Source organism: Thermothelomyces thermophilus, chromosome 1 (genome assembly GCF_000226095.1).
Source record: "Thermothelomyces thermophilus ATCC 42464 chromosome 1, complete sequence".
NCBI classification, from domain to species: domain Eukaryota; kingdom Fungi; phylum Ascomycota; class Sordariomycetes; order Sordariales; family Chaetomiaceae; genus Thermothelomyces; species Thermothelomyces thermophilus.
Window position 1 is genome coordinate 31,363 of NC_016472.1, and position 25,802 is coordinate 57,164.

The 25,802-nt window shown below is 52.0% G+C and overlaps 7 protein-coding genes across 7 annotated transcripts; 6 read left to right on the top strand and 1 right to left on the bottom strand.

Annotated features, from left to right (window-relative positions):
• Positions 1-10,620: 10,620 nt before the first annotated feature.
• Positions 10,621-13,056, top strand: MYCTH_2293939 (uncharacterized protein). Its single transcript, XM_003658271.1, has 4 exons — positions 10,621-11,079; positions 11,157-11,852; positions 11,921-12,372; positions 12,466-13,056. Exons 1-4 carry the CDS (start codon positions 10,718-10,720, stop codon positions 12,831-12,833), a joined length of 1,878 nt encoding a protein of 625 aa, XP_003658319.1. The 5' UTR covers positions 10,621-10,717; the 3' UTR covers positions 12,834-13,056.
• Positions 13,057-14,160: 1,104 nt separating this feature from the next.
• Positions 14,161-16,200, top strand: MYCTH_2293942 (uncharacterized protein). Its single transcript, XM_003658272.1, has one exon. It carries the CDS (start codon positions 14,608-14,610, stop codon positions 16,144-16,146), a length of 1,539 nt encoding a protein of 512 aa, XP_003658320.1. The 5' UTR covers positions 14,161-14,607; the 3' UTR covers positions 16,147-16,200.
• Positions 16,201-16,677: 477 nt separating this feature from the next.
• Positions 16,678-17,821, top strand: MYCTH_61543 (uncharacterized protein). The gene has a single exon (XM_003658273.1). It carries the CDS (start codon positions 16,794-16,796, stop codon positions 17,727-17,729), a length of 936 nt encoding a protein of 311 aa, XP_003658321.1. The 5' UTR covers positions 16,678-16,793; the 3' UTR covers positions 17,730-17,821.
• An 806-nt stretch (positions 17,822-18,627) lies between these two features.
• Positions 18,628-20,617, top strand: MYCTH_2293944 (uncharacterized protein). The gene has a single exon (XM_003658274.1). It carries the CDS (start codon positions 19,387-19,389, stop codon positions 20,338-20,340), a length of 954 nt encoding a protein of 317 aa, XP_003658322.1. The 5' UTR covers positions 18,628-19,386; the 3' UTR covers positions 20,341-20,617.
• Positions 20,618-21,331: 714 nt separating this feature from the next.
• Positions 21,332-22,458, top strand: MYCTH_98562 (D-isomer-specific 2-hydroxyacid dehydrogenase-like protein; the record flags this gene model as incomplete). Its single annotated transcript, XM_003658275.1, has 2 exons — positions 21,332-21,524; positions 21,578-22,458. The coding sequence occupies 2 exons, from the start codon at positions 21,332-21,334 to the stop codon at positions 22,456-22,458; spliced, it is 1,074 nt and encodes a 357-aa protein (XP_003658323.1).
• An 878-nt stretch (positions 22,459-23,336) lies between these two features.
• MYCTH_2105956 (uncharacterized protein) lies at positions 23,337-24,463 on the top strand (the record flags this gene model as incomplete). Its single annotated transcript, XM_003658276.1, has 4 exons — positions 23,337-23,399; positions 23,634-24,323; positions 24,379-24,394; positions 24,432-24,463. The coding sequence occupies 4 exons, from the start codon at positions 23,337-23,339 to the stop codon at positions 24,461-24,463; spliced, it is 801 nt and encodes a 266-aa protein (XP_003658324.1).
• A 32-nt stretch (positions 24,464-24,495) lies between these two features.
• Positions 24,496-25,642, bottom strand: MYCTH_2293947 (uncharacterized protein). Its single transcript, XM_003658277.1, has 2 exons — positions 25,494-25,642; positions 24,496-25,428 (listed from the first exon to the last, which is right to left on the bottom strand). The coding sequence occupies exons 1-2, from the start codon at positions 25,529-25,531 to the stop codon at positions 24,675-24,677; spliced, it is 792 nt and encodes a 263-aa protein (XP_003658325.1). The 5' UTR covers positions 25,532-25,642; the 3' UTR covers positions 24,496-24,674.
• Positions 25,643-25,802: the final 160 nt, after the last annotated feature.

Sequence of the window (25,802 nt, forward strand, 5' to 3'; positions counted from 1 at the left end):
CCCTTCTTGATTAGTGGCTTATTTAGCCTGCTATACCTTACTAGGTTGCGGTATATAGTTAGCTTATGATACGATGCCCCCTCTTTAGGGCTTTCGACCCGAAAGCTTCTTATGACTTGTTTCAAATACCACTAACACCCCCTTTTCCCTAGTAGGTAACGTCCTTCTTCTGTTAACTTCCTTTTGTTATAGCTGATCGTATTCCTAGGAATCGTCGTGATCTTAAACGCAAACGACACGCTATTACTATCAAGATTAAGCAAGAGGGTTACAAGGTCACCATACCTTATAAGCGTTATTAGAATACAAAGCTACGAAAGCGTTATATAATAATAGAGGGTTTAAACAAGTGTTAAAATTATATTCGTATAGGTAAGAAGTATAGTAGTCTAAACATTATAGATACCTATAGGTTCCTCGTTATTTTCCTTCGTAGTCTTAGATTACTAACTATCTTAGTCCTTTCAAATTTATTAGAGTAGGAGAAGGTTTCGAGGGAGATTGCTAAGACCGAGGCATTACTTACTTAGACGCTAAGCCGTTTAAGTCGATTACGTCGTTTATAGCAATCCCTATACGATCGTAGTACCGAAGTTTTTCGTCGTAGCGTAGCTTGTCTAGAGGAGGAGGAAGAACTAGATACTCCTCCGCCGATATCGGAAATATAGACCCTTACGGGTTAGGCTTAGGCGTTAGGTGCTTTTAACGTGCTTGATTAAAGTCGATCGGGTTAGATCCTGGTCCTAATTCTAGCGGGTTCCCCTCTTTTTCTATCAGGGAATAGGCTTTAGAGCCGGTTCTTATAGCTAGTTAGGATTCCACCGGTAGAACTGCTCTAGTTTCTCAGGGCAATTTAGGTTCTTAACAGGTTTCTATAAGTTGTCTTCTAGTCTAAAATCAAGCCATTTGACTAGGTACTATAGTTCTCTATTAATAATGCGTAAATCTAGAATTTCTTTAATGTCCTATTCTTCCTCTTCGTCCTCTGCTTCGATGTATATAGTAACCTTAGCGTTTTTTGGTACTATTTCAAGAAGTAAAATATGAAAAACATCTATCTGTAATTATATAGATGATAGTAATGATAGTTAGTAGTTAGATATCGAAATTTGTTCTTTAATAATAAAGGGTCTGACCTTCTTAAAGTCTAGCTTTGTACTTAGTCATTTAGTTTGTAAGTTTCGTACAATTGTAAGTTTTATACGATTAGGTAGACTTTGTCTCCCCTCTTTAGGCAAGGTCCCTTGAGCCTGTGTTTGTCATAGTAATTTTTCATTCTAGTCCTGATAAACTCGAGTTCCTTTTTAAGTTTCTCGTATAGTATATACATTTGTTCTACTTTGACTACTGCTCTTGGCACTGTAACCTCTAGTCCTTGCCTAAGGTCTGCTTTATATCCATAGTTCGCAAAGAACGGTATAACTTTGGTCGTTTCCATTGGCATTATATTATAAGCGAGTTATACTATTAGCAATAGTATAACCTAGTTATCTTGCTAGTAATTGACATAAGAACAGAGATACTACTCGATAACTTAGTTTAGTCGCTCCATTTATCTATCAGTCTACGGGTAATATACCATTAATAGCTTGCTATTAACACCTAATCGTTACATTAACGCTTGCTAGAACTTTAATACAAACTTGGTATCTCTATTAGTAATCCATTCTTATAACTAAGCATATACTAATATAACTTGCTAATAGATTATATCTACTAGTTATTTAGCTATCTAGGATTCTTTATAGGGGAAAAAGTATACTTATTTAGTTAGGCAATCTACTATAGTAAGGATATTATCATAGATCACTCCTATAGCTATATCCTTAGATTCTAGTAGCTTTGTAATAAAGTCTATTATGACTAAACTCTATAGTTTGTTAGCTATTAGCAGTAGCTAAAGTAGCCTATATAGCCTATATCGTGCCGTTTTGCTTCGATTGTAGATATCGTAGTTCCATACGACTTCCTTAACTCGTGTCATTAACTATAGAAAGTCGTAGTGTTTCTTGACTTATGCGACAGTCTTCGTGACTCCTTTGTATCCTCCGAGTTTCGACTTGTAGAGTTCTCGAATTATCCGTAGCTACTGATCTTTGTTATAGATATACGCTTTACCTCGGTACTAGAGTTTCCTATCTCTTTCTTCTACTCCGTTAGGTACTAGTGGTCTAGGTATTACTTAATACTATATCTTATTAATCCTTTCTTCTCGAAAGATTATATAATATTCTAGGAACGAGTTAAGTAGATTATCTTCTATAGGTATCTATATTTCATAATATAGCGTTCTATCTATTCGTTCCCTGAATAATGGTAGTATTATTTCCGTTTGTCCTTCCGTGTGATCCGTTCGTCGGCTTAAGATGTCTGCTCGTACGTTCTCTTTGCCCTTCTTATAGCGGATCTCAAAGTTAAATTCTACGAGGAATTCTACCTATTATATTTGTTATCTATTAAGCTCCTTCGTCGTTATAAAGTATTATAAATTCTTATAATCTATATATACTTATACTAGTTTAATCGTGCTACTAAGGTATAGTCGCCATTCCTTAAAAGCTTCGACAATCACAAGTAGTTCCTTATCGTAGATTAGATAATTAAGATGTAGTCTATTAAGCTTCTTTAAAAAGAAGGCTATAGGATATAGCTTTCCTTATCTGTCTTGTTGTCCTAATTGTCCTCCGATAGCATAGTCTAAAGCGTCCGTTTCTACCTCGAATGGCTTCTTAGGGTTTGGTAGTACTAGTACTAGATCTTTAGTAATGGCGTCGCGGATTTACGTAAATGCTTACTTGTATTACTCTTCCTATTAGAATTTAGTATTCTTCTTAGTAAGTTCGTATAAAGGTTGTACGATCGCTCTAAAGTTCCTAATGAACATTTAGTAGAAGTTTATAAATCCGATAAAACTTTATACTCCTATAACTAACGTCGGTTATAGCTAATTCTTAATAGCTTTAACCTTTGAAGATTCTATCTAGATTTGTCCTAGGGATATTTTATATCCTAAAAAGACTATCTTCCTAATATAGAATTTGCTCTTTTCCTTGTTAACTAATAGCTTGTACGTGTATAGTATGTCTAGTACTACTTTTATATACTTCTGGTGTTTGTCTATCGTCTTAGAGAAGATAAGTATGTCGTTAAGATAATATATCGCAAATTTGTTAAGAAAGGGTCGGATAGCTCGATTAATCAGGGCTTAGAACGTTACTAGCACGTTTGTAAGTCCGAATGGCATGACGAGGTACTTATAGTGGCCATAGGGTGTCCTAAAGGCCGTTTTCCACTTGTTGCCTTCTTTGATCTGTATATAGTTGTAGGCCAATGGCAAGTCAAGACGCGTAAAATATTAGGCTCCTGCTAACTAATCTCGGAGCTATGAGATTAGTGGTAACGGGTATCGATTTTTCACGGTCTGTTCGTTAAGTTGCCGATAGTCAACGTATAACCGTAGCTTTCCGTCTTTCTTAGGCACAAATAGGATTGGGTAGCCTGCTGGCGATATCGACAGGCGGATATGTCCTCTTCGAAGGTTCTCCTCTAAATATCGCTTAAGTTCTTTGTTCTGTATCTAGCTCGTATAATAAATCTTAAAGAACTTTAGTCATGCTCCTTCCTTAAGCTTGATCTCATGATCCTATAGGCTGTATTCTAGTAATCCTTCTAGATATTTCGGTTCGAATGCTAGGTATCCTTTATATTCCTTTGGTACTTCCCTAGTCTTGTCTCGTCTCTTAGTTTTCTAATAGTATATAAACTTAGTTCCGTCTATAGCGATACTAGCGATTTCTCCTATCTTAACCTACTACTCTAATTATAGTGCTCCGCATTTGTTAATAGAGAGAATAGCTATTAGCGATTTAGCTCGTTCTTCCTATTGTAATATCGATGTCATTATACCGCCTCTTCTAGAGTCTGTAGTAGTCTACCTGCTACTGTCCGTCTCTTACGGTAGATCTATAGGACATGCCTTTCTCTAAGCATCGTCCGCTCGCGATCCTTATACGCTCCCTATCTCGCTAGTCGAATACGACTCCGTTTAGGGTCGTAGGTAGCTACTATTCTTCTAGCTAATGTCCAGGTTGTAATCTTCATGCCATAGTAACCCTAATATTATGTCTTTGTCGTTGCCTATGTCTACGATGTTAAATACGACTACTATAGTCTTCCCTGCTATAGTGATGTCGATCGGTTCGGTCTCTCTACGTACCTATTACGTCAGAAATGGCCCTTTGACTATGCTATGCTTCCACTGCATTCTCTAGGGTATCCGTAGCTAATTTATAAGCGTTGGCGAGATTAGGTTTATCTCTGCTCCACTGTCTACTAGTACGAGCATTTCGTGCTATTTCCATTGTACTGTTATCTATAGCCGCTTGTCTTGCCGCCGTCGTCTAAAGATTGTGGCGATTTCCTATGTTTCTGCCAGGAGGTCTCGGTATAGTGGTCTCTTGCGCTAGTTCCTCCTATACTACGCTACCACTTGCCGCTACACGGGCGTTAATAGTTTCCAGGCCCCTCGAAGGGCCCTGACCTGTTTCCTAGGTCAGTGCTAACCTCTCCGGTTGTTTGGCTAATAGCGGCTTCGTCAATCGTGCTCATTTCTATAAGCTATTAGGTACTTATAGCTTCCTACTATTAGGTCCGTTCTGCTTTCTATCGTACGTGCCATAGCTTCATCTAAAGCTCCCGAATTCGTAATTTCTTTTCGTCCACGTAATAAAGGTAATCGTTGCTCTAGCACGAGTCCTATATGTCTCGTCCGGTTCCGTAGTGCCTAGGCCAGGCTCGTTTTAGAACTATTATAATGCTTTCTAGATCGCGGGCTTCGATCTTCTAAAGCAATTCGGCCGCTCTGTTTCCTACATCATAGACCTATTCTATAGGGTATAAGCCTCTGTCCCTGTTTTCCTATCGGGTCGGCTAGTGATTGTTTTCGAATTTGTCGCGGAAGTGACATCGGTATTTGTATGCCATACACTGGAACCAAGGCACTTGCACATGTGCCTCGTGTCAAGGGTATAGTCACGTGGCGTCGCCTAGGAGGTATTAGAATTCTTTCCCAAATCCTTCCTACTATATATAGGCCGTAGGTACTCTAATGCTAAGATAAGAGTGTTTCTTCTAGTAGCTTTCCTACATACGCTCGTCTTTCCTACGGTTCACTTATATAAACTAGTATTCTAGGTTCCGTACGTCGTTACTAAGTTACTGGCCGTCAAGATGCTTAGTATAGCTATTAGGCCTATCATATATTATAGGCTGTTCTCCTTTAATAGTTTCCATAATATATCGGAGTTCCCTTATTTCGTCCCTTATCTTAACGCTCTACTAGGCAAGTCGAGTCAAGTGCCTATCCTATTCGCGTAGTTCTATATTAAGTCAGAAAACTTCGTTACAGTACCATTCGATTCGTTCCTAGAGGAATAAAGCATTAGGTCTAGGTCTTTCGATTCCTTAGGTATCGGTTATCTACAATCCATCCCGCCTCTACATAACTATAAGACCCTATTGCCTCAAGGCTAGGAGAATCGAAACTAGCGGTGTATATTCTCCTGCCATATCCCATTTAGCAAGACCTATCTCTAGATCTATAGTGACCAGTTCGGAGTACGGTGCTTGTTCGTCTTTACCATTGCCGTCGTATCCGAGACTGTCCGTGTCACTGCCCTTATCTTTGTAGCTCGTGGCCGCTACTTCGATAACGTCCTTAGTGGTTTCGTCAATAATCGTAATTTCCTTTCTAGGGGTTAGTTTCTATTCTTTCTTCAGGCTCTAGCATTCTCGCTTATAGTGCCCTTTCTTTCTATAATTATAGTAGGTAACATTAGACTTATCTTTAGCTATCTTCTTCTAGTCCTGCTTTTATATTATATCTATATCTATAGCTCTAGGGTACGTTCTATACGAGGTACTAACATACGCTCGCTTTTTCTTGTCATTAGCCTTAACCGTAGTTCCGTTCATTCGACCTCGTTTCTACTACTCTCGTGTGTAGAGTCGATCATCGATCCTAATAGCCTATACGATATATTTATCTAGAGTCTTAGGCCGATCATACTTATATAGCTCGTCCTTGACCTTTTCCTTCAGGCCATTATAGAACAATTGTATCAACGCCTTATCATTAAGCTAAGACTTAAGTATGTCCTATCTAAACTATATAGCATAGGAGGCTACTAACTTGGTCTATCGGAGATTAGCAAGTCTTTCTTACGTATAAATCTTCTTATCTTTATCGCCAAAAACTTTCCAAAGCTCTTCTTCGAAACAGTCGTAAGATTAGAAAACTACCTACGTGAACGCGTCTCGTTCGTCTTCGTCTTCCTCAGTGAGGTAGTCATTCTATATAGGCTTAAACCATCTAAATGCCTTGCCCTCTAGTCTTATAGCTACGTAGAGGACTTTGGCTTTATCGTCTAGAAACTTGTCGTCATTGAGCCGGAAGTAGGATTAGAGGTTTGTCAGGAATCCTACAAGATCCTCCTTAGTTCCTCTATATTTACTAGGTAGTTCGATCTTAATACGCTTCGCTTTAGCGCCCTCGAGTGCCTCGATTTTAGCATAGGCCTCGTTAACCAACTTCTACAAGTACTTTTCGCGGTTCTCGAGTTCCTTGATTCGAGCTTGAGCAGCCTTGTCTCTCTAGTCTAACTCCTAGATCCGCTGCTAGAGTTGACTAAGCTAAGCGAGCAGCTGTTCGGCCGTGACGTTAGTAGCCATGTCGATGTCAAGGTCGAAGTTACCTCCGTTCTGAACTATAATAGAACAAAGGGAGTGGTAACAACATATGACGAACCTAACTTAGACTTCTTCTAAAAAGGTCTAGACGAAGGTAGATTAAGCGGAACAAGCGTGTAGGTCGTCTGAGGGATTCGGTGAAGCCAAAGGGTTTATAACAACACTAGAGTTACCTCTTATAGTAATTAGCAATGCTCGGTATAAGTATTGTGATTGTGATTGTTACTACTGGTAAACTCCTAGAGTCTACTATAACGAGTGACTGGCTAGCTATATATACATAATTGTCTGTCCCTCTTTAGTAGTTATTACTAATACCATTTCTCCTTTCACTCTGTGACTCCGTGTTGTCGACGGTGACATGTTATTATCACTAGTGAAGACCTTGGTCTTGGCGGTGATAATCTCCTGATTGGTCCGTCAAGTAATTGGCTGTCGGAATGTCCCGCGTCCTAGCTACAGCCTGCCAGGCCGTCTATGTGCTTATCCGTGACATTGTTAGATCGATCTTATACTACGTAGTTATACTATATCTAGACGTTATATACGTCTATTTAGTACTCTCTCGATACTTAACTAACCTAGAACTAGATTACTTATTAAAGGTACGGCGAGTAGTAAGATATCCATTTAGGAGCTCTTGCCTGTTAATCTAATATAGAGGTAAGCAAGCGCTAAAAAGTCTAACGCTTATAATCGCTAGAGACGCTTTGTATATAGACAATCTAAATATATAGTATTCGTTATAAGGATATATCTTCTTCTTATTTAGAGGTCCTATTATATAGAAAGTGTCGCGCTAGGATATTATTATAACGTCAAGTATTAAAGTAGAACTTCTAATGCTCTCCCTTATAGTAAGAGGGGCTATAGCACTTAAAAGGCTATTTACGGATATTGATCTTAAACTTAGGGAACCCTAGAACATCTACTATAACAATTAGCAAACTATTTGACTAATAATAGCTAAGAACGAACATATTAATACTTATCTATAGTATATAGATATCTATAATATATAGTTATACCAGGAAGTAGTAAAAGGAACGTTTAAAGCTATATATTTACTAACTAGTTAGATATTAGCAGATAGGCTTATTAAATAACTTAGCTAATAAGCCTTCGAGTGCTGGAGGGCTCTTCTTAATCTTTAAGATGTTAGTTATAGGCTTATATAACTAGGGGGTAGAAGATAAGTTAAATTTATCAAATAAAATACCGCCTAATACTCCCTATTTACTATTATTAGCCGTCGCTAGGATTAATAGCCTTACCCTTACCTTTATCCTAGCCAGGCGATGACGTAGTACCTAATATATCATCAGACGTGCTAACGTAAGCATTATAAGCCTCCTTGATCTTGCCTAACTAATAGAAGATATCATATACTAAGTAGGCAATCTTCGTAAAATATACGAGCTTAGCCTTGTCAAGCTCGTACTCCTCTATATTATCTACGCTAGCGCGTTTCAGGTCACTCCGAAGGACTATACGTAACTTCTTAAGATCCTATATATAACTATTAACGATTTACCTATATATTAGGAGTAGAGGTTTAGGATCTAGGGACTTATAAAAGCCTTAGCTCTATCTAATAAAGCCTTCGTCAAATCCTTTACTAACCTAATATAAGAAGTAAGACTACCATTATAGTTAGTATAAGTATCGTAAGAGCTATTAGATATATAGGTAATTAGCGTATATTTCCTTATACTTATGGGAACTATAGGTATAATGGTAATAGCAAGAGCTAGCGCTAGAATAATTATAACATTTGCCAAAAGAACGTCTTACTAGAGCCGACTATATATATATTCTATAGGGCACCTTGTAAAGCTCGCTAGCTTTAATATCGCTATCTTTAGTCAGCTCGAACGATCCTAACGCGACTAGAACACTTATAGTTTAGAAGCTAGTTTAGAAGCTTTAGCACGCTTATACTTTCGAAGGGTTACGGGAGCAGGAGTCGACCTACTAGTAGTAGCAGTATTCGTAACAGGTATACCTGACAAGTTATCCGTTGATTCGAGTATAGGAGGCGTCATCCTATTATTATTACAATTGAAATTGGTAATACTATCGCTACTATAATTACAATAGCTATATTTAATCTATAGCTTTAAAGGAATTACTCTACTATACTTGACTCTTTTAGACTTCCGAATACGGAAGGCAGGCCCCTAAAGGAGCTATTGAAGTAAGAGCGACAAAGGATATAATACCAAGAATAGTATTACTACAAAGCATAGTTAAACGACTATTGCCTTTAACTAGGGGGTGTGTCAGAAGCTATAGAGCTTCTAAGAGTATTAGCTATATACGTGCCACAGTGTATAAGGCGTCGTTGCCAACGCATTGGCCAGTTCCTTTGTCTATAAATATTAGTCGTTTTGTCTCCTTTGTAGATAGTTTAACAAGGCACTGTCTCCTTCGTATAGCCACCTACTACGGGCACTGCTTTCAACGCTCCAGGAAGCTCATCACTGCGTTCGGTACTAATTCTCCCCCCACGCCTTCCCAGTACAGCTTTTCGAGCTCAAAAAATAAAGCATCTTTTCCCGGTCTAATGAGTGCCCAAGGGCTATCGGTTGCTGCTGCTTCGATGACTTTCTTGTCCAAGAAAATATATGTCAGTGTTCTTAGGTACTTTTGGAATACACGGTAGATTGGATAGTGAAGAGAGCAATGGTACCTAGGTACCTACCTGACGCATTCGGCGAGGCAATGATGGCAGATCCACCACCTGAGTCCCTTGCTCGACAACATTTCCTTACACTCGGGCAGGTGAGCAGATGCTTTGCTAACTGGGCAAGTTTTGTTCTGTCTATTGCCTCCGACTTTTCCCTGCGCTGGGCCGGCGTCATGGACGCACACATGCCGCATAAGCGTCTTGGTTTGCGCGCCCCCTGCCATCTCGACGTTGGTCTGCCTATCCCTAAGCGGGTATGGAAATCTGTGTTTCGCCAGCGCCGGGGGATGGCCTTGTGGGCTCCCCCGGAAGCAATAGATTGTGTAGAAGCACTTGGAGCAGCAAGGTCGGCAGCCGGTGAGGTGTTGGGATGCGAACGATGGTGCCACTGCCAACTTCGTTCCACAGTCCTACCGGACTGCTTAGCAACCAAGGCCGCACTGAGGGTTTTGCAGATCTGACCTACCGCGCATGTCTGGATCCCACATATGTCACAACTGGTTTTTGTGCTTTCCTAGCAGGTAGTCTTGCGGAGGTTCTCGAGTTGCTCCGGCACGATTGAACGCTCGCATCCAAAAAGGTCCATTCGCAGGTTCTTCGAGGGTTATTATACTACAGCATTCTCTTTTTCCTTTGTCTCGTTCTTATCTCTTTGCTTCTTGTAACCTTTCTTCTTTCCATTTTCTTGGTTCTTGTCCTTATTTTTTTACTACTTTTTCCGTTTCCTTTTCCCATTTTCTTTTCATTCTTCTCTACCCTTTTCCTTCTCTTCTCCTTCCAAGCTCCAAAGGTATAATGCCCAACGCGGCTTCTCTCTCTCTCTCTCCCCCACGTGGCTGTGATTCCGTCGCAAGAACCTGCCTTATTCGCCACCCGAGCCATCCTTCTTTGGCAGGTAACGCACGTGCGGAGATTACCTGGTGGGGTTGGCCAAGCTTTCTCGGGAAAGTCCTTGGCATCCTGGATGATGGGCGTTCGCTTGCGGCAACCCATGTCGGATTCCGGCGACTTCAGCATTGATACCTACAAACTCCGTACTAGCAGTAGTATTTACAGATAAGGCCTAAGCCTCTCCCTCCAAGCTTCCCAGACGGCGGATGCTGGGCCGGAGCTAGGCCGGAGCTAGGCCGGCTATTGCACGGGCGAGCATACAAACTAACAGGGGCTGTCCAATACTACGTAGTATAAAGGCAACAACTCCGGACGGATTCCCTAGCGTTTCCCCGTATTAACTCGGAATCATTGTCGCCACGCCAATTCGCCTGACCACAACCGGCAGCCATGAAGTCCACCGTCGCCTCGGCCACGGCACTGCTCTTGGCCCTGTCAGGTAGTCCGGGCGCCGCCAAACCGGTCGTCGACACGGCGTACCCCTACACGGGCCCCGACGTGCCGGTGGGTGACTGGGTGAATCCAACGGTCAAGGGCTATGGGAAGGGGTTCCCGCGCCTGATCGAGCCACCTGCGGTCAAGCCGGCGAGCGCGAATCCCAGCAACAACATCAATGTCATATCACTCTCGTACCTGCCCGGTGGCATCAACATCCACTTCCAGACCCCGTTTGGGCTTGGCGAGGCCCCGAGCGTGCTCTGGGGGACCCGGCCGGATAGGTTGTATAGAAGAGCCACGGGGACGAGCCATACGTAAGTCGGTGACGAGAGCCGGCCCAGGGGTGAGCTCTCGAGAGGCGAGCTGACGCGCTCCATTCGCCCATATTTAGATACGACCGGACACCGCCCTGCTCGGCCGCGGCGGTCACCCAGTGCAGCCAGTTCTTCCACGAAGTGCAGCTGCGCCACCTGAGGCCCGGCACCAGGTACTACTATCAGATCCAGGCGGCCAACGGCACCACGGAGTCCGGGGTGCTGAGCTTCGATACGGCACGGGCCGCCGGCGATCCGACTCCCTACAGCATGGCCGTGCTGGCCGACATGGGCTACACCAACGCGGGTGGCACGTACAAGCAGGTGCTCCGTACGGTCGATGACGACGATGTCGCCTTTGTGTGGCACGGCGGCGACCTCTCGTACGCGGACGACTGGTTCTCGGGCATCCTGCCGTGCGCCGACGACTGGCCCGTCTGCTACAACGGCACGTCGACCCATCTTCCCGGCGCGGGTCCGGTGCCGGACGAGTACAAGACGCCCCTGCCGGCCGGCGAGATCCCTAACCAGGGCGGGCCGCTGGGGGGCGACATGAGTGTGCTGTACGAGTCCAACTGGGACCTGTGGCAGCAGTGGATGAACAAGATCACCAAGCGGGTGCCGTACATGGTCATGCCGGGTAACCACGAGGCCTCGTGCGCCGAGTTTGACGGGCCCGGCAACGTCCTGACGGCCTATCTCAACCACAACAAGGCGAACGCGACAGCGCCCCGGACGAACCTGACATACTACAGCTGTCCCGAGTCACAGCGGTGGGTTTGGTCTTTTGGGATGGATTCATCTTGGAAAGAAGGAACATGGCACTGACGGAGAGCCTTAGCAACTTCACAGCGTTCCAGCACCGCTTCCACATGCCAGGCGCCGAGACGGGTGGCGTTGGCAACTTCTGGTACTCGTTCGACTACGGCCTCGTGCACTTTATCGCCCTGGACGGCGAGACGGACTACGCAAACAGTCCGCAAAAGCCGTTCGCGCGGGATCTGAAGCCTGGCGAGACGCATCCGACCCCGGGAGAGACGTCTGTGACGGATAGCGGGCCATTCGGCACCGTGAAGGGCAGCTACGACGACAACAAGGCGTACCAGCAGTACAAGTGGCTAGCCGCCGACCTGGCAAAGGTGGACCGCAGAAAGACGCCCTGGATCATTGCCATGAGCCATCGGCCCATGTACAGCTCCGAGGTATCGTCGTACCAGCCTCGGATCCGTGCCGCCTTCGAGGACCTGCTGTTGCAGCACGGCGTGGATGTCTATCTGGCGGGCCACATCCATTGTAAGTCAGCGGCGCAACAAAGAGAACCCCCCCCCCTCCCCCTCCGTTTCCCCTCTTCTTTGCACACTGAAGCGGGGTTCTGACTGGCGGTAGGGTACGAGCGGCTGTGGCCAATGGGGAGAAACGGCACCATCGACCGCAAGGCGATCGTGGATGACCACACCTACATGACCAACCCGGGCAAGTCGATGACGCACCTCATCAACGGCATGGCGGGCAACATCGAGAGCCACAGCACGCTATCCGAAGACGAGATCCTCGACATCACCGCCGTCGTAGACCAGGAGAACTACGGCTTCAACAAGCTGACGGTTCACAATGCCACCGCGCTCACCTGGACGTTTGTCCGCGGCGACGGCGGCATCGGGGACGAGCTGACTTTGATCAAGAAGAAGCCTGGCCGGAGGGGAGGAGGTGACTCGAAGCATCGCTACGGCGGCCCCGGCGTGCTTTTCCAGTAGAGCTGGGGGAATCCGGAGATGCGTCTTGCTCGTCCAAGTGTTAGCCAAGTTCCACACAACGGCCATAATAGCCGCCAGTATGTGGATACTTTGCACATATTAGTAACTTTAAAAAAATGTACATCTAATATTATGATTGTAAGAAGAGTTAATTACGCAAAGGGAACCGAGCTACGTTGTCGAGGACGGGTTAGAAATGAGGTTAAAAAACACTGCTATTTTGGGTTACTTGCCAGTTTTCAGTATAGGTCATTGGTAATTAACACTGCCATACCAGCGACATACTTTGCTAGTATTTTGTTCGGCATACAGCGAGTAAGTTTGGTAAGTTAGCATTAAGGGCTTGCCAGGGACCGATGTTACATCATAGAGCATATATATCGAGACGCTAAAACCCGGTGAGGTCGTGTCGACATCTCGGAGCTTTTAAGCGGTTGCTGTACGGAGTATCGCGATGTTTTATGTTCGAACATAAGGTATTTTTGTTATCAAGCCCAGCGTTTAGTCATCGGGACCAGGAAAGTTCCTGCGAGCCTGGATCACAGTCACGGCAAGCAGGAGCTCTTCGCGGGCGGGGAACAGCAGGGGGAAGCAGCAACACAGCGATTCCAGCACAGGTAGGTGGGGCACTGCCCGCAGAGTAAGTCCGCACTCCGAGCACGACAAGGATTGATTTTTTCCGGATTCTCAAGCTGACGTCAACCACACTATAGACGTCGGAGAGATCCAGAAGAAAAAGGGCCCCAGTTCTTGGGAAACAACATGCAGTCTGCACAGTATGAACGCTATCCTATCTTGGCGCGGCCAATTCGCCGACCTGGTCAGCCTCAGCGAGACCCACGAGGCGCTTCTGGGCCGCGGCCGCCTGCTGTCTCGCCGCCCCGCCGGCGGAGCAGGCCGCGGGACCTGGCAGATGGCGTTCCAGGGTCCAGGTCTCTTATCACAACAAATTACGGGTTGGGGAAAAAAAGGCCCCCGGGGGGGGGGGGGAGGAGGCCAGCTCCGGGGTGAGGACTTGTCGCAAAAAAAAAAAAAAAAAAAAAAAATAGCAGATGGCCTTTGCTAGCTGCGATTCAAGAAGCTCCGCATTGAATCTTCTCGGGGCCCTCGTTTTCTGCATCGCGACGTGGTCCCCAACACCTACCACTTGGAGTTTTGGACGCCAACTCCGATTGGCCTTTCCGACCACTGGTGGATCTCGGAGCCCTCAAAGTGTCCCCAAATGTCATGGGATGCAACTCCGAGCAGGATAGTCGACGCAGATTCCAGCTCCAGTCGATAGGGAAAGCGATGCTTGAGTGGTCGAGGCGGGAGGGGTTGGGTCGCAACCGAGAGATGGGGCGAGAGAAACTCCGGAGACCGCTGGAAACACCATGGTGATGCCAGGATGTGGTATTTCGGGGCGAATCGCCGGCAATGCAGCCTGGGCCGAATGATGAGGGCCGCCATTGGAGATCGGTGATCTTGGGAGCCAGGAAGCGAGATCGTCTCGCACGCAAAGATGTGATGTGATGCAGCTGGGGTCGAACCTGGAACAGCTGAAGACGAGAAACTCCGGCATCTATCGACCATCAATGGGATCCAGCGTCTCTCTCCTCGTGGCTCTCGCATCCTTTATATATGATGGCGGGCACAGGGTCTCCATCGCGTCCCGGCGTCCATCCTTGCCAAGTGCAACCACACTATCGTCGACCTAGTTAGCTCACCAGTCATGGAGCCATCATCATTGCCCCCCATAGCAGAAATCCAGCAGGTTAGCCCTGCTCACGTCAGGATGCCGTCCACGTCGTCCTCGGAAACGGCCTACACGACGGATGACTCGCCGAGGTCCAGCAAGACGCCGCATACGCGATCGTCCTCGTCGGCATCTGACATCTCGTACGTAAAAGAGAAGAAGCCCTCTCACTCGCACTCGCCATCCAGCGCGTCCGCCGCGTCCGACACGTCAGTGACGCCCCTGGTTCGGGACAAGGAGAAGCGGGAGAGCTACTCGTCCGTCTGGTCCGACCTCGAGGCCCAGCGGGGAGAGATCGACGACTTCTCGCGCAAGCGCTTCGGCTTCCTCCGCTACACCATCCTCACCGTCTACCGCCGCCTGTTCAGCCTGGCCTTCATCGGCAACGCCATCGCCTTCGTCGTCCTCATGATCAAGGGCGCCGCCCCGCTGGACCTCGTCAATGCCTCGGCCGTCAACCTGGCCGTGTGTGGCCTCTGCCGGCACCCGCTCGTCATCAACGCCCTGTTCCTCACCTTCGGCGCCGTCCCGCGCTCGGCGCCCATGCGCCTGCGCCGGCTGGCCTGCAAGATCTTCCACCTCGGCGGCGTCCACAGCGGCACCGGCGTGGCCTCGTGCGTCTGGTACATCGGCTTCGCCGCCACCTACACGTACCACTTCGAGGCCTCGCCTGCCTCCGTCGCCGTCCTGGTGCTCATCTGGCTCGTCCTGCTGCTGCTGCTGGCCATCATCGCCGTCGCCCACCCGGCCTTCCGCGTCCGGCACCACGACTGGTTCGAGCTCACCCACCGCTTCTCCAACTGGGCCATCCTGGCCCTCTTCTGGGTCCTCCTCTTCCTGCTCGCAAACCAGGAGCCCTCGGTCTCGGCCTTCCTCGTCAACCTGCCCGCCTTCTGGATCCTCATCCTGCTGACCGCCGCCACCATCCACCCCTGGCTGCTCCTCCGCCGCGTGCCCGTCCGGGCCGAACCGCTCTCGGCCCACGCCGTCCGCCTGCACTTCTCCCACGCCGCAGTCCGCTTCGGCCAGGGCATCAGCGTCGCCCGCCACCCGCTGGCCGACTGGCACAGCTTCGCCAGCTTCACCGACCAGTTCGACACGCCCGACACAAAGTTCTCCTGCCTCGTCTCCAAGGCGGGCGACTGGACCCGCCAGGCCATCGCCGACCCGCCCACCTACCTCTGGAAGCGCGGCGTGCCCACCTACGGCTTCGGCTACGTCTTCCGCATGTTCGACCGCATCATCGTCGTCACCACCGGCTCCGGCATCGGGCCCTGCCTGTCCTTCATCGAGGACGCCCACCGCCCCGCCATGCGCGTCGTCTGGCAGACCAAGAGCCCGCTCAAGACGTACGGCCAGCGCACCCTCGACCTGGTCGCCAGGATGGACCCGGACCCCGTCGTCATCGACACCTCCATCTCCGGCCGCGTCGACATGCTCCCCATCGTCCTCAAGCTGTACAAGGACTTTGACGCCCAGGCCGTCTGCGTCATCAGCAACCCCGCCATGACCCGCAGCCTCGTCTACGGCCTCGAGACGAGGGGGATCGCCGCCTATGGGCCCATCTTTGACAGCTAATTAATTAATAGGCGGTGACACTAGATAATTTCGATTTCGGGTTTCCGGGATATTAGATCATTCGGGCACGCATAATTACGTCAAGGATACCTGCTTGGGTTGCTGGAGTTATTGATATTTTTTCTTTTCTTCATTACCTAACGTATATACCTTAGTTACGGAGTAATTACAGGGGTAAAAAAGGGTGAGGGGGTTCTGGGTTGGGCTAGCATCGTTTTTTTGTTGTCTCGGTCGCTGCTCTTTCGCGCGACCGCTGTTGTTGTTAGAGCATGGCCGCATGGAACTAGTGTATAGGATATTAGATGTCCCGTGTCCTGGTGGCGCTGAATAAGGTTGTTCCTTAGACTTCTAGTAATCCCTCTTGGCTGCGTATTAACGATTTCGAATCAACTCCACCCTTCCATTCAACTCCACCACTTCGACGCCGAGTTCGCCAATTACTAATCACGGCTTGTCCCGCCCTTATAAACCACCCCTACTATGTAGTCTCTCCTCCGTTACGGACTCTTACCATCATCGACCCCCGATCGTGGTGCACAGGTAGTAAAACGTCGGGTCGCCTTAATTACCACCTCGCTATCAGCAGCCTGCCTAAGTAACCCCAATCATCATCTTTCTTCCAAGGGCTCTCTCTACCAGCAAATATTATGACCACCACGGGCGAGTTCCGCTACCTCGACCCGGAGTCCATCTCGCCCGGCACCAAGCCGTGGTCCAAGGTCGACAGCGCCGCCACGTCCTTCCGGCTGGCCTCCCGCCGGCGCAGCGTGGCCAACATCCGCGACAGCCTCCGGCCCGACCAGCCGCTGCGGGGCAACTTCGGCACCGACATTGACGTGTCGGGCTTTGCCGTCTACCACGCGCCGGCCCGGGAGAAGACCTTCACCGACGACGCGGCGGTGCGCGGCGGCTACTACGCCGAGGTCGAGGCGCTGCTGCGGGCCAAGCTGCCGGGCAAGGTCGCGCGGGTCGAGATCTTTGACCACACGATCCGCAAGCACGATCCGGCGTCGCCGCGCCAGCCGGTCCAGCAGGTGCACGTGGACCAGACGCCGGCGGCGGCCGAGGCGCGCGTGCGGCGCCACCTGCCCGCGGCCGAGGTGGACGGCCTGCTGGCGAGGCGGTTCCAGATCATCAACGTGTGGCGGCCCATCTCGCACCCGGCCGCCGACTTCCCCCTGGCCGTCGTCGACTGGCGGACGACCAAGCGGGACGACCTGGTGCCCGTCGACCTGCTGTACCCGCTGCGCAACCGCACCATCGGGGACGCCAACGACGACCGCGGCAAGGAGGTCCTGCCGGACCCGGCCACGGCCGCCGGCACCGACGGCTACGAGGTCCGGGGGGAGACGTACGGGGTCCTGCCCAGCGACTCCCACAAGTTCTACTACGTCAAGGACTTGACCCCGGACGAGGCCTTGTTCATCAAGTGCTTCGACAGCTGGGGCGAGGGGTTGCCCGGCGGCAAAAAGGGCGTCGCCGCCCTGACGCCTCACACCGCCTTTATCGATCCCGCGACGCCCCCGGGGACCAAGGGCCGCGAGAGCATCGAGGTCCGCTGTCTGGTGTTCTACGACGAGTGAGCTGTCTGGCGTTTCCGGAGCGGATGTGAAGAATAGGACGACACGTCAGTTCTTTGGATAGCTATAATTAGAGTCTTCACATTTGTTCTTCGAAATAATACCCTCCGCCCAAGCTGCAGCAAGGACGGAAAGTACCGGGCCACGAGCGCCCGCAGACAGGGCGCACACGCGCAGGCAATGCCGACGTTAATCTCGACGATGCTGACGACCGGTTAGATGCTCCCGGGACTCCTGGGTCCGTCATGCATGCTCAAACAGAGACCCCACAAAGCCCGAGTGGCTGGAGCCCAAAGGGGTCAACCCCTGGAGCACGTAGACACCGATCGAGTGGAAGTGGGTTCGGATGGCCGATGATTGCCAAATTCAATATCACAACTCCGTCCCAGGTCACCAGGTACAGGGGCAAGCATAAGTAATCTATAATATATCCTGTCGGAGGCCGACGTGCCTCTCATAGAACCCTAACCCCGAGTCCCGCCTAGAACAGTTTAAGGGTACCATCCGAGTCAGTCAAACGCAGCTTGAGAGAAGTCACACTCGGTTACAGCCAAATGAATTCAAACCTGGCAGACGTTCGAGTTGGCCCGACTACCACTACCTCTCAACCCTTGATCGCAAGGACGAATGACGAAACGACAGAAGCGCATGGGGCGTGGCTGGGGCGTGTCAGCCTTCTGTGGGCGTTATCATGCGGGCACGATTCAGCCTCGTCGTCCCCTGCGATGAGGCAGCCTGCTGCCGCCAACGGACCAATGAGACCCGAGTCGTAGATAGCACGGTGGCCGCGCTCCTGGCCACATTCCGGGCCGCGCGCTTGGTTGACTGAGCCACCCAGACAAAGCAAATCGTTGGTTTCTTAACGACGACGCAATCATTCTTAACCTCTCTAACTCCCAACATGGGGTTTCCCCGGCCTTCCGGGTATATTACTCTCATATGGTGGACGAGGAGTTTTTGGTTTTAACTAGGGTAACACCTAATTATTAAGTACTATTCCGTACGACCCTCGGCCAAAACCCCTTCCCCCTCCCCCGCACCAAAAAAAAAGCCCACCCACACCTAATAATTAAACATCACTATGGCCCAGAACCAAGAGAAGGCGTTTCAATGTCCCGCCTGCCCCGGTAAATCGTTTCTTACGGCTAAGGCCCTCCATGACCACTCCCTCATGAAGCAGCATTGGCATTGTCAGCAGTGCAGCCGATACTTTGCCACATCAGAAGCCCTCCAGCAACACAACGAGGACTCTAGCCAGCACAAGCAACCACCAAACAGGCCTAGGAAGCACCACGACCAGCCCCGCGCCGGGAAATCCTGGCCTTGCCAGCAATGCGACCGAACCTTCGGCACTCGGGAAGCCCTCGAACAACACAGGAGGGACTCTAAGGGACATGGGCAACACCGAGCCGCGCCAAACTGGACTCATCCCACGGCTGTTCTCGTGGCTGTCCCCGCCCGGGATGGCCCCCATACCGGCGCTATTGGCCCGACCGCCGCCGTCCCGGTACCTCTCACGCCGGAGCAGCAACTGTCGCTCCGTCGGGCGGCTCAGAGCTTGGCGGAACAGTCCGCCCTCGTCGCTACGCAGGAACCCCCCCGGCCGACCCCGCTCGTCCACCGCGGCATCACCTACACGACCCTGACTATCCCGGAGCAGATGGCCCTGCAATCCCTCCTCCTCCGCTCCTGCCACTCGCCAGCCCGCCTCGCCCTCGAGGGATACCCGCTCGCTGCCTCGGCCACATGCCGGACCACCACCCCGCCCCGGGACCCGTCATGCCCCAAGCGAGCGGCCGTGGTGCTCGATTGCGAGATGGCCGGCACCACGGACGGTGATCACGCCATCACCCTCTCCCTCGTCGACTTCTTCACGGGCGCCGCCCTCGTGCATGCCCTCGTCAAGCCCGCCAGCGGCATCAAGATCACCAACTGGCGCACGAACATCACGGGCGTTACCCCGGGCGCCATGGCCGTCGCCGTGGCGCGGGGCGAGGCCCTCCGCGGCCGGGACGCGGCGACGGCCCGCCTGCTCGACTTCGTCGACGCCGACACCGTCGTGGTCGGCCACTCGGTCAAGTACGACCTGAAGGTGCTGGGGCTGGCGCACAATCGAATCGTCGACTCGGCCATTCTCGCCGCCGAGGCCTCTGGGAGGTTTGGGAGCGGGGAGGACGGCAACAGCGGGGGGGGCCAAAAGGCCATCAAGCAAGGGGTTGCGCTCGAGAGGCTGTGTCGGGAGCTGACCGGAGTGCGCATCCGCGGAGGCGGCGGCGTGGCCGCCGGGCCCGGGGGGCGGTCCCAACACGACAGCTTGGAGGACGTGCTGGCGACGAGAGAGGTCGTCATCTGGTGTCTGACGCACCCGGTCGAGTTGCGAGCCTGGGCTGCGAAGAATTGGGAGGTCCAGGACGGAGCCAAGGGCAATAAAGGAGGCGCAAAGGGGAGCAAAGGAGACAGGGACCGTACAACAAAGCACCGGCCCGAGTCTGTTGAAGATGATTTCGAGTGGGACGAGGACGACGATGACGATGACGATGGCGAGATGCTCCGGTGGGAGGACGTCATCGACTACGATACGTGGCCCAAGTCGCCCCCCGACTGGTCCGACTGAGCGCCAGAATCTGCAGACTATCTCGTCAGTGGATCGGTCATTATGTGTATTCAATCTGGTCAATTTCTTCCCTTATCTTGTCTTTCTCCATGCTTCTATTGTTGAATCGCCGCACAGAAGTCGTCGTTGAATCTGAAGGAGGTACGGCATGCGGAAACAAGAAACAGGTAGTCTCCATGTCTTAAGTAGATAGGTATCCCAACCTTGTACACTGAGCCAAGCTCGCAAGTGTTGCTACAGTTTGGAAAGTTCCCACAATTACAGGCCTGAGAGCTCCTTGATGACCGAAAGAAGGAAACTTACGAGAATGAATTGCTTTTCCTATAGAATATATTAAGTCATGAGAAAAATAGGGAAGGAGATAAAAAGCAAAGAACAAAGTCACGATATTGTATGTTAGTATCGATATATTGAAAAGTACTTAGTGAAGTTCTGTGGCCGGGTTTGGGCGCCCTTATAGCCTACCATCCTGGCCGTGGTTCCCTAATGGGAGTCGGTTCTCCGTTTTGGTTCCGATTAAGTTCTCTTCTTACGTTGATTATCGCGTGAAAAAAGAAAAAAATCAATGCGCCGCCAAGATTCTGCAAGGCCCGGGAAGCACGCCCGGCTACGGCAGCCTGCACGCGCCGACAGTTCCCTGCGGTCCGCCGCACAGTGTCTAAAACCCTGGGTTTAGGCAGTCAGCCCTGTTTCTCACAGGAGGCTGCCAAGGTTGGGGATGCCGCGAATTATTACCGAAAATGAACAACAGCTGCAACATGATTGGCGTCGAGAGTGGCGGGGATTCGCTTTCCCGCACCCGCTTCCAATCCCGAACGTGCGGGCAACCCCTCGGGGGCTGCGGGGTAGAACGAGTGGGGCCTGAAATGACGAAATCCAAGGGCCGCGGCGTCAAGCGGACGGGATTCCGAGCTCAAAACCATCATCATCCCGGCCATGTGTATTTTCACCGTGAGCGACCTATTGCTTTCACAGATTACTAGAGCCCACCATGTCTAGCCCGATCAAGGTCGCAGTTCTTGATGACTACCAGGGCATCTCGGAGCCCAAATTCAGGGCCCTGGACCCGGCCAAGTTCGAGGTGTCCTTCTTTAAGGACACGCTCCGGCCTTACAATCACCCCGACACCCCGCAGGAGGTCAAGGATGAGCTGGTTGCCCGCCTGGAGCCGTTCACCGTGATCTGTACGTTGCTCTCCCCAATACCTTCTCTCGGGCGCTCCGACTGACCAACCCAGCCACGATGCGCGAGCGCACCCCCTTCACGGCCGAGCTGATCGCCCGCTTGCCCAACCTCAAATTACTCCTCACCACGGGCAACCGCAACCGCGGGCTGGACCTCGACGCCTTTCAAGCGCGGGGCATCCCCGTTGCTGGCGCGGTGGACCGCAACAGTTCGGTCGGCTCCGAGTCGACGACCGAGCACTGCGTCGCCATGATCCTCGCGGCAGCCCGCAACATTGCCCAGGATGACCTCTCAGTCAAGACGGGAGGGTGGCAGACCGTGCCGGCGGTTGCGCTCGGGGGCAAGGTGTTTGGGACGGTGGGGCTTGGCCGACTGGGCACGGCGGTCGGACGCATCATGCACCTTGCGTTCGGGATGCGCGTGGTGGCGTGGAGCGAGAACTTGACGCAGGAGCGGGCGGACGAGAAGGCGCGGGAGGCCGGGCTGCCGGTGGAGGACGCACGGGGCGAGAAGACGTTTAAGGTGGTGAGCAAGGAGGAGCTGTTCCGGACGGCCGACGTGGTGAGCCTGCAGCTGGTGCTGTCAGACCGGTCCAGGGGTTGTATCACAGCGAAGGACCTGGAGTTGATGAAGCCGACGGCCATCTTCGTCAACACCTCGAGGGGCCCCCTGGTGGTTGAGAAGGACCTGCTGGAGGTGTTGGAGCAGGGCAAGATCCGGGCGGCCGCGCTCGACGTGTTCGACTTGGAGCCGCTGCCGCTGGATAGCCGGTGGAGGACGACCAAGTGGGGGGAGGACGGCCGGAGCCGGGTGCTGCTGACGCCGCATATGGGCTATGTTGAGGAGGCGACTCTGAATGGATGGTACGACATGCAGGTAGAAAACCTGCTACGGTGGGAGAAGGGCGAGGAGCTGCTCCTCCGGCTTTGTTAGCGGGGCCAAGGGAGGAATCCGTCTTTCTCACCAACTCAGCCATCTGGCATGAAGAATGGACAAGGTACCGGCAAGGTACCCGCAAGGTACCGGCATAACGGATGTCTGCAGGGACTAAACGAAATATGAGATTTTGATAGGCTTTGTCGCGGGACGTAGCCACTATCTAGTTGCTCGAGAATGTGAAAGAAGGGAAAGAGGTCGAAGGTTGCTTGTTCGCGTTTGTGACTTCGTTCCTTCCTTATATGCGCAGCGCTGCCTTACCGCCCCTCCCTATTCACTTTTCTCCCATCTATGAATCGCGTTGCCCACTGACAACCAGCAGCAAAATGAGATGTGAATCGCGGTTGCCAAACAAACGACCCGGTAATCACTACTCCAACCGAACCAGACCCTTTTTCAGTAACTCATCTACAAACCCAACGTTGCTTCCCTCACCACTCAACAACGCCAGGAAACTTACCGTTGCTCTGGCCTAAACCAGAGCCGACACTTCTGCCCATGGATCGTCCGCAACCCAAGCAGGAACCTGATGGCCGTGTCTCACTTGCCTTGGTTCCGATGGCAAGGCGGGACCCCGGCCACCCACTGACACCGCTCCCATCCCAAAGAGTCAAACCGGAGCCTGAAGGTACTCTCTCGGCGCCCGACTGGACGCCGAGCTTCACTGACCGCCTAGCAGAGATCGCGAGGCCACGCGTCGATATATCCGGGGACTGGCCCGGGCAATCCTCCCGTATGTTCCCTAACACTATCCAGTTTCCTCTCCACTAACCTATCTAGTTGAAGAGGGCGAGATCCAGTCGACACCATTGCTGCACCGACCCCGCACACTTCATTCCCCAACCCAACGCTCGACCAGCAGTCGATCATCGACAATGCGCTGTTATCACACCCACGCAGCCAGTTCACCCAACCAGAATAATGACCGTTTGAGTCAGGTATTGCACCGCTTGGAGACGCTGAGAAGGACAGCCCTTCGCGTCACAACTCATGCCGAGCCACCCGGTCCTGCTACCGCTCAACCACTCCAGCCTGGAGATTCTACGAGCACAGTCCCTTCCGCAGTGCAGACTCAGCAACGCCCGGCCGGCAGATCTATTTTGAAGGGCAGCTCTGTTCCCAGCGGCCGCTTCCCCCCCACTTTGCTGCAGCGACTGTCTGGGGAATGCCAGATTCGGCGCTTCAACCCGGTGTGGCTGATACGGAGGTCGGCGAACGGCCGAGTCATGTGCGACGTCAAGCTGCACAACCATGTCGTTGAAGCGGACTCGGACTTTGACCACACGCAAGCGGCAAAAATAGCGGTTGCCAAAAAGGCACTCAGCGTCGTGCAGTCGTGGCCTGTTGGTTGTTTTCCCCCGCCGCCTAGCCAGCAGACCTCGGAGCCACCCAGGTCCGCGAACGCGCCGCCGCCTCGAACAGTTGGCACCGGGGGCTCGCGGGCGGTGCACGGACGCGGCCGGAGCCTCCTTGCCTTGAACCAAGAGGGAGGCTCTCAGACAATGGCGCCTGGGCTGGGAAGATCCGCGGCCACGGCCACGGAGCTGGATCGAGGAAGACGCGAGAACACGATGACGGCCGCCAGGGGTGATCGAGGGCGGGAGCAGGTTGAGCTGCTGGAGCATGTACGCCGGGTCATGGGCATCTCGGTGCCCGACACAACGAGGGACAATCCGGAAGCGGCTCGTGCCTTCCTGGAGGGCCTGGCCGTCGGCGCCCGCCTTGCCGGCGCCCGTGTTTCCGGGTTCTCCCTGAAAAGCCGCTCCAGATCGCCCCTCCGCTCCTCGCCAGAGGCGTACCGCGCCCGCTCACCCCTGGGCAGGAGCGGGCGGTTGAGTCCGCCTCCAGGACACCGCCGGAGGGTAAGTTATGGCAGCCCCAGAAACCGCTCTGAGCCCTGGCCCCCGCGTCCCACAGGTGGCCGCGGGGACAGGTGGGTTCATGATCGATACTACCCCGGAGGTTTCGAGTAAGCTTGAGAAGGCAGTCCAACGGTGGATGATCAAACTTGAGCATCGGGAGACATGGAAACCTGTCAGAAGAGCACTGGCGTTGTTATCTGTGAATATGGTATTTATGTATGTACGTAGACATCCGTCCTGCCACTGGGGTAGCATCCTGTGGGCTTTACTCGTGTGAAGCATACATCGTCATCTAGAACACAAAGCTGAGGCTCCTGGTGACTCAGACATGTTTCGCATCCCATCTAATTATCACAGCTTACTCGGCATCCGGGTAGCTCCGTCCAACCGAATGACCACACCGTTCAGCATGATGTTCTCGATTGAGTGGCGGACGAGCGACGAAAACTCTTCGGGCTGTCCAGGTCGTAGGGGGAACTCCATGGCCTTATAGAGCCCTTTCCGCACAGTGTCAGACAGCTGCGCCGTCATGTTGGACTCGAACATGCTGGGCGCAATGGTGACGACGCGGATGCCGAACCGGGACAGGTCCCGGGCCATGGGCAACGTCATGGCCGCCACGGCTCCTTTGCTGGCGGCATAGGCCACCTGGCCCATCTGCCCCTCGAAGGCGGCGGCGCTGGCCACCATGATGACCACACCCCGCTCGCCGTCGGAGCCTTCGGGAGGAGCGCCGGCCAGGTGCGGGAGGAACTGCCGGACCAGGTCGATGGTGCCGCGCAGATTGATGGACAGCACAAAGTCGACCGACTCGAGGGACACCGGGCGCAGCTTCTTGTCGAGGATGAGGCCCGGGTTGCCGACGCCGGCGGCGGGGATGATGCCGCCGAGGGGCTTGCCCGTCTCCTTGATCCAGGCGACGGCCGAGTCCACGGCCGACGCGATGCTGGAGGTGTCGGACACGTCGCAGGGCAGAAACTTAGCGGATGAGGGGCCCAGCTCGCTGACCAGGGAGGCGCCGAGTTCCTCGTTCATATCCAGAATCACGGCATTGCCTCCGGCTGCGCAGATGTCGCGGACGCAGGCACGGCCAAGGCCCGAGGCGCTGCGCGGAAAGAAAGTTAGCAAGGCAGGAATGAAGGGCCTCGTCGCGGGGTGGGACTCTCTTACCCGCCCGAGACGACAAATGTTCGCCCTTGAATCTTCATCTTGGGCGGGTGATGGTGATTAACATCAATCCAATGGGAGCTGCAAGTCAAGCGATGCGCCCGGTTTGAGACATGGTGAGATGTGATGGGACGTCGAATGTCAGTTGTTCCGGGATGCTACGGGCCCCCACTGCCGAGGGCGGGAAGTGCCAGCAGTGCATGGGATGCCTCGGTTCCAAGTCGGACCCTGGTCAACCCCAGGTTGTGTAAATTACAAACAAGCGAGAATTACTCCGTACTCAGTACTCCATACGGAGGAGAAATTACGGTT